Below are 12450 nucleotides of genomic sequence, written 5' to 3' on the forward strand. Positions count from 1 at the left end.
AAACAAAATAAAGGAAAATAATTTTTTGATGGGTTTCTAAAATGGTATGTATCCTTTCGGTATAACGTCTTGGTGATTTCTTAGTCAATGCAGGACGGGGAACAAAATTTTACGAAAATTTCTTTCCTGTTGGAAACTTACAAGGGGTGAGGAGAAACAGCACCTAGGTGTGAACCCTGATTTTGAAAACTGGCTAACCTTTCTAAATCTTGACCATGTTTAAAAGGAGCATGCTAACAGTACCTGCCTCATAGGACTGTGGGCAGAGGCAGAGAGGCACGATGCCTGCACCTGGTGAGCACTCCATCAATGCTAGTAGATATTATCGTTATCATGATTATTATTCTCACTCCCAGAGCTGCTTGTGTTTCTGGGATCTGGGGCTTCACAGTACTAGAGAAAAGACCCATCCTTTTTCCTTGTTTCCTGCCCCCCCAAACTGATACGTGTCTTTTCCTGGTGGTGGAGTCAAAGAGAAAGGATATGCGCTCAGGAGGCTGTAGTCCCTTGAAGTGGATAGAAATGACATTTCAACTCCCTTGCCCCTACTCCTGGAAACGTACACCCCAGTCTGGCTGCTGAACCACATACACACATTTAAGGGAGGCCAGTGGGGCAGACAAGAATTGTAGAGGTAAACAGGAGCCCCCTTTGGCCTCACAGATGGAAGAGCTTTGGCCTCCTTACCTGGCCTCCCCTACCCACCTATGTGACCTTGAGCAAAGTCCTTTAACCAAGAACCAGTTCTTGGGGGAGCAAGTGACCTCATGTGTGGACTCCAATCAAAACTCACCTTCTCTCTAGTGAACTGCTTCATCACCCCCTCTCTATACTTTCAAATACGAGAGGTTGCACCTGGATTAGGTTTAGGAATGACATTTTTTGTTTTGAAAACAAACCTAACTTAAAAAAAAAATCCCGTCCATTGCTATTCCAGGGGCAGTGAGGTTTATAGAGGAAGAAGGGATGTGGCAGGTGGGGATTGGAGTCCAGGCTTCACCACATACTAGCTGTGTAAGCTTCCAGGTCACCCAACTGCTCTGGGACAGGACACAGTTCTGTATTCTGTTCAGTGCCTCACGGGGGGGGGGGGGGGGGGATGGGGGTTAACCTGCCAAAGTACGTAAGTGCCTGATGCACCACAGTCAATCAGCAGTCACTAGCTTCCTCTTCCAGAACCAAACCATCGATCGTCCTCACGGTCATGAAGCCATTCCACATCCCCTCCCCAACCCCACACAGTTCAACACGCAAGGGGCCACTTGTCTTTTCCCTCCAATATGAGAAGTGAATTATGCCTCCATTCGTTCAAACAAGAAGGCTCAGGTCCTTCCTGGATTCTGTCTAAAACCTTTTACGGTTTCATAGACTTATGTTACTGCCAGTTCCCTTCCTGCTAACAAGTTTTAAATGCCCTCTTGTGTTTAGTGGGGATCCTTCCTGGCTATGTTTGGTTCTTCTCTCTTTTGGTGTTGGGAGTAGGGTCAGAGAAGCATTGAAAATAGTCTCTTTTAAAATGGTGGCATCTGCTTTGATCGCAGTGACATTTTGATGGTGTCAAAGCCCTGCTTACTGAAATAGAACTGCAGTGAAAAGGTGAAGAAAGTGCAGGCTGAGCTTCTGCCATTGTATTCACTGATTCACCACCCTCCGCCTCCCACTTACCCACAAGCAGGTTTTTACCGACGTTTAATCACATTATCCGCAACAGCAAACACTGCGGGTTTGGGCACACGTTGGATTTTGACGCTGCTGTTCATTTTTAATTTCCTTGAAACAAACTGTACTTTGCCAACCCTGGTCACCACAGTGAATCACAGTAAGACAAAACAATGACACCCAATTTGACTAGAAAAAGATTCCAAGCTAAAATACACCAACAAGACTCAGGCAAGCCAAAACAAAACGTTCTCTAATAAAAGAGACCGAATGGGTACTGCTAGATAAGGGGCTCATAGTAGGGTAGAAATATTCGTTTTCTGAATTCTTAAGTGTATTTGAAGCCTGTGGTCCCTATTCTCAGAGCATGGGGTGTGGGGTGTGTGCTGGGGGAGGTTGGCAAAGGAAATTTCTGATGGAGGGAAATGATGATATGCGTTATCAGAAAGGTAGACGGTGCACCACAGATTCAGAGTACAGGTTGCCTGGGTGACGTGGTATTTGTGGCACTCGTGAGAAATAAGGGCCGATCAGAGTCAGCGAGGAGCATAATCAAAATAGCATTGCAAGGTGATAAGTTCCTGCTGCAGAGTAAACTCCTCTTTTTCTCCTGGGGTGGGATCAGAGGGAAGAGGGAAGAAAGGAGGTGAACTGGAAATGGGACAGGGGTCAGAGGCTAGGCGAGTATGTCGAACCCAAGTTCAATGCAGACCATGGCAACAGCCAAGGATATGACTCAGGCGGGGCAGGAACAGGAGCCCTTGCAGAATACAGTCCAAAGTGGGGTTCTAAGGCTGACGTCAGCAAACGTACTACCAAGTAGAGCAGTGCACCCAAAGTATGTGCCATGGGATCCTGCATTACCTGGAAACAGAGTCTACGGTCAAAGCAGCTCAGGGGGAAAACGCTTGAAACAAAGCAAATAGGAGCAAATAGGTTTCTTCACTGTAGAACTTCTCAAAGCCTTAATAAGTCAATTGCCTATTTTCCAAGAAACAGGATGCTTTATTTTCAATGCTAATTTAATGACAGAACTTTTTATTTTTTTTTGCCCTTTTCTCGTGGTAAGGACTATCTTAATGCTCTGAAGATGAGAATCTGGGAAACAAATATTAAGAGTTTCTTGTTTATTATTCTGTCATTACGTACTTCAGAAAAATAATGACCCTTTCAATGTGTTTGACTCACTTCATTGACACCTTCAATGTTCCTTAATTTTTAAGATCAGGAACTTATTTTCCCAAGGACTTTCTTTCTCTGACTTTAAGTATTTCTCAAACTTAAAAAAAAAAAACAAACTTATTTTCCTTCTGAACTGTGTATGAATACAAACCCATTACCAAAAGAAGTTATGAAATAACTTCATTGTTAAGGACCGTTAAGAATGGAGTAAAGAGCTTTCCTTGTTGGGTGGGTTTAGGTAAGCTACCAGTGAATAAAAAAAGAAAATGCAGCCCTTATAACCTCACACCACCTTTCCAGATTCACCATTCCATGACTTAAGACACCAGAAGTACTACACCTACATATTATTTCAAGATACCATTGTTACATCACTTATAGTTGATATATCACTTGCCTAAAATAAATATTTCCTCAAATAAAGAAACTAAATCTACTCGTGTTGTTTCCACCCCCCCCTCCTCCTATAGTGCTGAAACCATGCCAGCATGCCCAGGGATACAGCAGAGGTGGCAACCAAATGTCACCCACATCTCCTACGTCCTTGGGGCTTTCTCAGGGGCCCTTCACTGAACTCTGAACTTAAGTTTTGGCTACTGCCAGCCAAAGCTTCTGTGACCTAGTACTCCCGGGGGGTCCTATGCACTGCTGGCTCAGCCTAAACTCTCAGAAACCCCTACCGTTGGAAGAGTTGTATATTGGGAATATTTAGACAACTTAGAAGCAAAAAGACCTCCAGAGTCCGTTTGCCTCAGGACAAGAACTCCTTCTTCTAGTCTTAGGAATACAATACCCAAGGTAAGAAACAGCAGAAATTAAATTCGACAAATCAGGATATATTCAGTGTTATGTTTTATGCTATAATGAACCCTTAAAAGCTTGGAAATGCACTCTAAACTACAAATGACTAACACATCACAGTATTCAGTAGTCCACAGGATTTATGGACCAACCCAAAGATAATACTTTCCATTCACATGCTCTACTGATTTTAATCCCAGAGGCCACATCCTGTGATGTCAGGATCTAGGGAGGAACTGGGTGGTTAAAATTCCGGAGAGACTTGTTAACAACCCAGATCCTCTTGTTAGAGTGGCCAGAAATCAAGGTTCTTCACCGACAAAGACCCAAAACTAAACCTCTCAAACACTGACCTTCCCTATTAAGTAAACATGTGTTCCCTTACTTTCGTTGGACATTCGGCCTTAAAGCAGATGACTGAACGCTCGGATCCTGGGCTTAGGCCTCACACACATGCTGAAGGCTACAAATGAAAAGACCTCTGCAGGGCAGCATGTGAACTAACAGTGCAGGCCAAAGACGACCACCACTGACATTTATGGGTTTACATAAGCAAGGCACACTTGCCAGGAGTACTTATATGAGCGGACATCTTTTCATTTCAGTTTCTTCTGCTTTGGCCAAAGGGTACATTCCTCATGGTTTTTTTTTTTTTTTTTGCGGTACGCGGGCCTCTCACTGTTGTGGCCTCTCCCGCTGGGGAGCACAGGCTCCGGACGCACAGGCTCAGCGGCCATGGCTCACGGGCCCAGCCGCTCCGCGGCATGTGGGATCTTCCCAAACCGGGGCACGAACCCGTGTCCCCTGCATCGGCAGGCGGACTCTTAACCACTGCGCCACCAGGGAAGCCCCCTCATATTTTTAAATGTTATATCCCCAACCACGGAAGCGTAATCTACTTACGTTGAAAATAAATAAGTATATTAAAAGAAAGCTGAGTTAAAAGTTTTATTCATTCAACATCTCACATTACAAATATTTAAAAATTATATGCATACTGGTATAAATAGTCATTTGCAAACTATTTAATAACATTAATTTTCCACTAGCACTTCAACAAATGAACTCTTTTAAAAAAGGAACTGTGTTATATAACTTAAGAGTAGAACATACAAAAATAGGAACTTAACGTGAAAATGACTTTAATAAAAAATGAATTACCCTTATTTAAAATGCTATAATAAATACTACAACCTCCCCATACACAGTAAAAACTATATGGAAATTCAGCCAAGTAGTACAATTAACTGACATACTTAAATAACTTTTCCTTCTGATAATATGAGCAATACACTGGAAAAAAAAATTAGGGATTAGTAAAAACTAGACACCCACTTGCTAAAAGTTTCACTTCCAAAAAATATAACAAAAATCTGATGAAAATTATAAAAACTAATTATACTTTAAATTTTAAAAATATAAAAAATAAAACAGTTGAATACAATATTGTCCCAATTCTTACAATGCTATCAATCACAGTAGCTTTAAAATAAGATAATAAAATAAAGCAAATGACCAAAACCTCTTTTATTCCATTTTTAAAAATAATCTCAAATTTACATTAGTAGAAAGATTGAGTTCTGATTCTTTTCTTTAGAAACACCAGCAAGAAAGAGGATTACTCTTAACAGTAGAAAATGACATTTTTAAATGTCTGTAATTAAAAACAAAGAATTACACTGCAAAGATCTTTCCAAAGTTTGAAATAAGTATTGCACATAACTTGAAGTTAACTTGCCACAATTCATCACATTCAAGTTTTAAATCACCTTTTAACAGAAGATTCAACTCTTCAAAACAAAAAGGGTGAATTATCAAGTCTTTCCAACAGCACTCTCATAAAATGCTAAAATTCATTCACTGCAAGTTTTATTTTGCATTCTGCAGAGGTCTGTGTATGGAGAAGTATATATACTTTACCGAAGCTTGGGGACCAGAAGGGGAAGGGAGAGGGTTCCTTTACATAGAAAATAATCAGAAACACTTTATTTTACATTGCAAAAATAACCATGTAATTACTCTGTAACTACATTGTAAGTACATGGCTGGTGCCATGCTAGTGCGCTAGAACTACATGCTTGGTACATTGAAGTGATACCCTAAAATCTGTAAACTAATTACATGTTAATTATGTTTTGAGTTACATGGTAACTCCCAACTACAATCCCATGTAATCTGAAGGACATGTAATCGATAAAGTCCAGAGTAATAGATAATAATTGTTTATGCCCTGTAAATTGAAGTGTAACCAAATAATCTGTAAACACGCTTGTCACACAATCACAAGTAAATCTTAGTAGAGTAACAATTTCTTACATTAGTCATGCATACTAACATTACGCACCTGTCCCACGGCAGGCTATTTTTTTTTTCTTTATATATAATTTAAAAGAGCAGACATCTCTGAATCAAACACTTAACACCAATTTATTAATATTAAAAATGGCTAAACATTCACCAAAAATGTCTGCGTTATGAATAATTTTAAAAACTTAGTAAGAAGCTGTAGACAATTTTGTTATTGTAAATTTCTACCCTATGCTTATGCATTTAGTTTTTTTTTAAGGAACTACAGTGTTATCTGTCATTTTCATGCGAATTTTTTTTCATTAATTTGTGACTTTACATAGACTATTTCTTAAATTATAGGTACACCAATAGCTGGTGCTGGGGAAGGATGTTTAAGCAACATGCTTTCTCTTCTCTGCAGACTCTAAAATAGCATTGCCAGTGCACAACATTCATAATTTAAAATGTATGCAGAGCACTGAAATGTATAAAAAGCAGAATATAAGAAAATAAAATTTATTAAAATTATTTATATTAAAAAATGAAGTATATGAAGATCTCTCAGTAATAAAAGTACAAAAAGCTACTCTTTGCAATATGAAAAATTGAGGTATTGCATAAAGAGATATCCCGTCAGTGAAAAGTGTGCCTAAAAATGTTCACTGTTGGAAAAACAAGATATACAAAAGTAGTGCATAACAAATATACATTATGTGCATGACAAAATAAGTTAGCTACAAAAACACTGTACCGAAATTCAGCAGGTCATGTACAAAGGGAAAAATTATTATTCAAAGCTAGTTCTTATTTCTTGTTAGCTCATCACACCTGTTTACTGAGTAGGAACAGCACGATAGCACACCCCAAGCCACCTACAAGCACTGAAAAGAATAAAAAGAGGCAAATGAACATTCCAATTAGAATTATGTCGTTCAGGAGAAAAGAAAAAAAAGTCCCTGACCAGCTACGCAAGAGCACCCTCCGTTCACATGACCGCTTTCAATATTTGCAGGGGATTCTTTAAAAGCAGCTCCCTTTCTGTATCTAATAGACAGCAAATGCCTCCATTTTGACCTTTGGAACTTAACAGGTATATAGTTCATTAAAGCCTGGATTAAAAATAAAGGACTGCTTTTCCAGATCAGTAGGGGTCATCAGCCAGGTGGTTCCACCGCACTCCTGGGGCAAGTCTTTGGTTTTGAAGGATCCAAGATGGTACTGTTAGGTAGCACAACTAGCAAGATTGCCATCAGATTTTTTTTTTTTTTAATGTTTTGCACACTGATGATAATCCTTTTCATGGTGGATAGGGCATTTCGTAAGAGAATGTCCATAAAAATAAAAGTTACTTCCATGACCAGGGCTTCAAGAGACTATTTTCAATTTACCCCTGAAGCATACTGTTCAACACATCATAACGCCTTTCAAAAGCTAGTTTTATTTATAATAAAGCATGCATTACTTGATGAAGTTGGCACTTCAAACACTGACTATGTCCCATGCTAAGTTCTGAAACTGTAATGTTATTTTATTTTATAGGAAGAGTAAGATAAACATACGTACCTTTGCACAGATTTACACAGTTACTTAGTTCAACAGTGCAAAAACACTTTGCAACTACTTAACGTTTTTTAAACTTTTTTTTTTCATTTTCTATGTTACAACTAAATTACAGGATACCCAAAGTAACTTTAAATCTAAAAGTAAGCCAATCAGCAGCCAATTTGAATATTGGTTTTGTCTTCCAGTTTTGGCTACACACGGTAGTCTAACACAAAATCAAAAATGATATCCTTGAGGTATCTCTAGATCTGTTTGTTTTTTTTTTAACGTCAAAATGGAGAGCAAAGGCTGACACCTGATGAGTGTTAGTAAATTAGGATATAGAGTTTATATATAACATCAAAAATAAAATTTATATATTTGTTCTTTAGGAGAGGAAATGCTAGTTTTCCCACCAGTTGTCATTAACTCTAGCTTTGGTAGGTTTCCTGGGGCTGTGACCAGATAAGTAAAAGTTTAAAAATAAATAAGTGCACTCCCCTCAGAAGTAAATGTACCCAATTTTTATATTCTAAATTTAAAAACCTGTTTAAAAGAAAATAAACCTAGCTCTGCCTACTTTACTATTTTTTTTTTTTCTGATGCGGTAGTAACTTTGCGGCATAATGAAATCACATTCCGCCTCTAAACCCTTAAAATTAGTTATAAGGCTGCTTCAATCTTGCTCATGCATTTGTGTTTGCTTTAACACGCTCTCTCCTGTTAATAATTGTTAACTTCTTCCATTGCTGTTAAAAGAATAAAAAGGGGACGGAAACAAAGAGAGAGGCAAAAAATATGAAAGAAAAGAAAGAGAAAGGCAAAAGCACTTCCCTGGGGGAAACCCCGCGTCAGGAGAGATTGATAGTGTTATTGTTATGTGGTTATTTTAATAAAAGTATTCTTATCTGTTACATTATTAACAATAATTTAATTAAAAACCCAAAATACTCTATTGTTTCATTTCTCTTTTAATATTTCTCTCTCTCCTCTAAGAAAATGTTGCGGGAAGTTTGGATCCTCTTGGTCTCCAGCAAAACAAGAGAATGAAACTTCCATGCAACATGATGGCAATACGAAAAAGGAGTTCATACATACTGTTTTCAGTGACACGAGAATCTACAAAACGCCTATATTATAGGTCATTCTTTCCATTAGACTTATTGTTAAGTTACAGACTGCACAAAAGGACATGCCAGCATGAAGAGGTTGAGGGAGGGGGCAGAATTAACAGAAGAGTGCACTTATTCTGAGGCCTGAAAATAAGCACTGTAGTTATCCTTTAGTTCCAGCGGAATGAAATATGTCGAGGACGGTCACCGCCTTCCTTCACCAGGGGCTTGTGGAATTCCCTGCCAGCGCGAGAATGAATAGCAGCCCAGCAATATTCACAGTAATACTGCAGACAGGTAACATTAGCACAGAAAAATGGAGCAAATTTTCCCCCACAACGGGCCCCCTGACATTCATCACACAGCTGATCGTCCAAGACATATGGCTTAACTTCCACCTGCAATCAAAAATAAAACAAGGGTGTTTACACTTCTCAGTGAATGGACCAGGCAACTCTTATACCGTGTATGTACATTTCCATCCACTGTCTGAATGAGTCTGTGCCACAGTACCCCAAAGGAAGGGTCAATACTTCTTTTACTGAAATTAGCTATCATCGTTTAAGAAACTGGTAAGGCTTTGATGCCCATTGTTTTACATTTTTGTCTTATTAAATAAAGTTTTCAAATGAAAAGCAAGATCCCAGCAGAAAGTTAAGAGTGAAGCCAACTTAACGTTTAAGAACATTATGAGGTTAAACCCACAGGAGAGTTTTCATAGACACAAACCGTCACTTTAATTAGCGGATCTGGATTCTTGTCATATGTGGAATTATAATTTACACAAGACCAACTGAGAGATTCCCAGTGCCACAAAATAGCACTTCAATGCACAAATCAGAGGGAAGCTGCCTGACTTCTGCATCACAAGCCTCTGAGCTGTAATAAGGTTTGGGTCATGGTTTCTATTTACAGTGTACACATCTTGGGTTATAATCACAAACCTCGAACTCCAGGAAAACAAGATGCAGCCATAGTACTCATAATCTAAAACCTTGCTTTGTTCTTTGTCAGGAAGAACGGTTTACTTCAGTCTAAAAGTCAGAGGTGAATTTGTAAAACTGGGTCTGTTCCAGCGTTCAATGTCATTTGAGCCTCTCAAGCATTAAAAATAACCTGGCTATTAATTCTCCAGTGGGAAAAGAGTTGGTTATTTTTAGTCTTGGAGAGACCCATGATTGAAACTCCCTTCTACCAGGCTATGACTACCACTGGTGCCATCCACTTCTGACAAGGAATCCTGAACAAGGTTAGCTGTGAACAAAAAGAGAAGAATGATATGGAAGGCAGGAAGAGCAGACGTAATCAGAGGGTTAGGCTTCTGGCCCCGAGGCCATTCCATAACATCTACAGAACGGCAGGAACACTGGTCAAAGAACTGGATCGTAGAGGAAAACAAATTACGTCTGAATTTCTAATGGCTAACCTTGTTACAACTCTGAAACCGATGATGGAATGAAGCGATGAGGTGGGAGTGTCCGTTTACTCAGATGTACATATTTTTTAGTGTGAATAAAAAACAAGGAGGCATGTTAACATATACTGCAACTAATCCTGCCCCCCTCCTCCATGTTTACAGTAGAACGTATACCTTTCTCCTTAATATATTCACAGTATGATGACCACTACCATGGGAAAGTTTCAGCTGCCACCGATGTGGACTATACATGAAATGCAACATAAGCAGTAAGCGTAAACCACTAGTGACTTGATAGTTTCTACGGTACTGAACTGAGAAAGGCACAATACAGTCAATCAACAAAGACTGTTCTGAGCACAATGCCTTGGAGTGTTGGATACCTAAGTCAGCCCTAATGAAAGTGCCAGTCTGCCATGAAATGAGGAGCTGACACCAGAATGTAAATCAATACACTGCTTTCTTCATCAAGAAGGTCTTTCTATGAAAAAAATCTCAACTGAACTATAAACACTGTGCTTATTAATGCAGCAGATCCACATTCTGGTATAAATTCCTATCTCACCACTAACTCCTAACAAACCATTTACCAACTGGCAGTCGGTTCACAAGCCGTATTTTGAGTAGTACTGGCGTAGGATAGAGTTCCATCCACCAGAACATAAATCCATGAGGACAGGGACTTCTTGCCCTAGGCACTAAAATGTTTGTTGAATGCATGAAACACAAAGATAAGAAATTCGTGAACGCAAAGAAAAAAGACATATACTGGAACACACAGTCTCAAATACAGTACATTAAAAAACAGAAGCGTTAACTTTGAGGGTTTTTTTCCAGCCTTTTGATTCAGAGGATAAACACAACAAAGAGGGATATAAAGTGTGAAAATAATGCTAATGAACTACTACCTAATTTCAGGCAGTAAAACAGGTTACAGATGAAAGGATGCTGAGTTCTTCTACTCAATCTGTTACAATGAAATATTTCTTATACATGCTGTCCTAGAAATGAATTTACTCAATCATTTGTTACATAGGAAAATAGGGCTTGCTGAGGTATTTTTGATATCCCAGGTTTAAAAAAAAAACCGTGAGGAGATCTCAAGGGTGTTCATGTTTGTATAGCTGATATAACATAGTACAAAGGATTCGGTAAATATGCACTGAATGACTAACTGAATAAGTGAATGGATGGAGGGGACACCTTAGGAAAGATTAAATGGACTCAAGCAAAGTGACTGTAATGTTCTGGTTAGGCTATTCAGAAAACTAAGAGACAGAAGAAACTCATATGAAACTCTTAGATGTATCCCAGAGCATGCATCTAATGGGTCCTACGGGAATAACCATCAGCTGTCAATTTACTGTCACATAAAATTCCCCCACTCCAAGCTTGGTGATGACCTGGACGGCCATTTCTAGAACTTGCCAGAATGTAGTCCAGGACTTACCCGTTTATCTATCTCTCCATGCTGCAGCTGCACGAAGCGGGCACTGATAGCAGCTATGTAACTCTGTTGATTAGAGAATGCGACTCGCCCAGCTCCTTTTGGGTATTTCAGCTCAGGGTCGGTATCAATCCCAGCATAGCACACGCCTCCATACAGCCGGTCCATTATCATGGCAAGCTCCACTACATACGGAAGGAGCAAACGGGACATTTGAAATCAGGAAAATTCATCTGGCTCTTACATCAAAAGCAGTTCATCTGTCTGTCATTACAATAATTATTAAAATGAAACTAGTTATTATAACCAGTTGTACATGTGTTCATCTTTAACCTACTGTAACTAAGGGCAGGGACTCTGCTGAGTATTTCACATGTGTTCACTTTTAATCTACACAACAACCCTATGAAGTAGGTAGTCATTTTCTGGGGAAACTGAGGCACAGAGAGGATGATTGATCTGTGCAAAGTCATGGGTAGTTAAGTGATTGTGCTGCACTTGGCACCCTGGTCTATCTGCTCTACGCCACGATGCACCATATATTTACCAGTTAACGATGTACTGCTTAATATAAATGATCATTTGAACATGAGAAAGCTGATTGGCAGGCTCTTTGGGGGTCCTTTGAGCATATTTCCAACAAAATCCTTTTTACCTTTCCTTACCGTGTAGCTATTTGCCAATTTTTCACATAGAAGCTTGAAGTAGTGCTTCCCTGGTGGCGCAGTGGTTAAGAATCCGCCTGCCAATGCAGGGGACACGGGTTCGAGCCCTGGTCCTGGAAGATCCCACATGCCGCGGAGCAACTAAGCCCGTGCACCACAACTACTGAGCCCGCGCTCTAGAGCCCGCATGCCACAACTACCAAGCCTGCGTACCACAACTGCTGAAGTCCGTGCGCCTAGAGCCCGTGCTCCACAACAAGAAAAGCCACCACAGTGAGAAGCCCGTGCACCACAGTGAAGAGTAGCCCCCCTCGCTGCAACTAGAGAAAGCCCGCA

The 12450-nt window shown here is 39.7% G+C and overlaps 1 protein-coding gene across 3 annotated transcripts in view; it reads right to left on the reverse strand.

The window, feature by feature from the left end:
* Positions 1-4576: 4576 nt before the first annotated feature.
* The window catches only part of CPEB4 (cytoplasmic polyadenylation element binding protein 4), a 64717-nt gene continuing 56843 nt past the window's right edge, over positions 4577-12450 (reverse strand). For all 3 annotated transcript variants that reach the window (XM_032625572.1, XM_032625571.1, XM_032625570.1), the window contains 2 exons: positions 11453-11634; positions 4577-8983 (listed from right to left, as the gene is read on the reverse strand). In XM_032625572.1, coding sequence (XP_032481463.1) covers positions 8756-8983; positions 11453-11634 — 410 coding nt within the window. In that variant the 3' untranslated portion in view covers positions 4577-8755. The remainder of the gene's footprint in view (positions 8984-11452; positions 11635-12450) is intronic.

Source organism: Phocoena sinus, chromosome 3, assembly GCF_008692025.1.
Source record: "Phocoena sinus isolate mPhoSin1 chromosome 3, mPhoSin1.pri, whole genome shotgun sequence".
NCBI lineage: Eukaryota > Metazoa > Chordata > Mammalia > Artiodactyla > Phocoenidae > Phocoena > Phocoena sinus.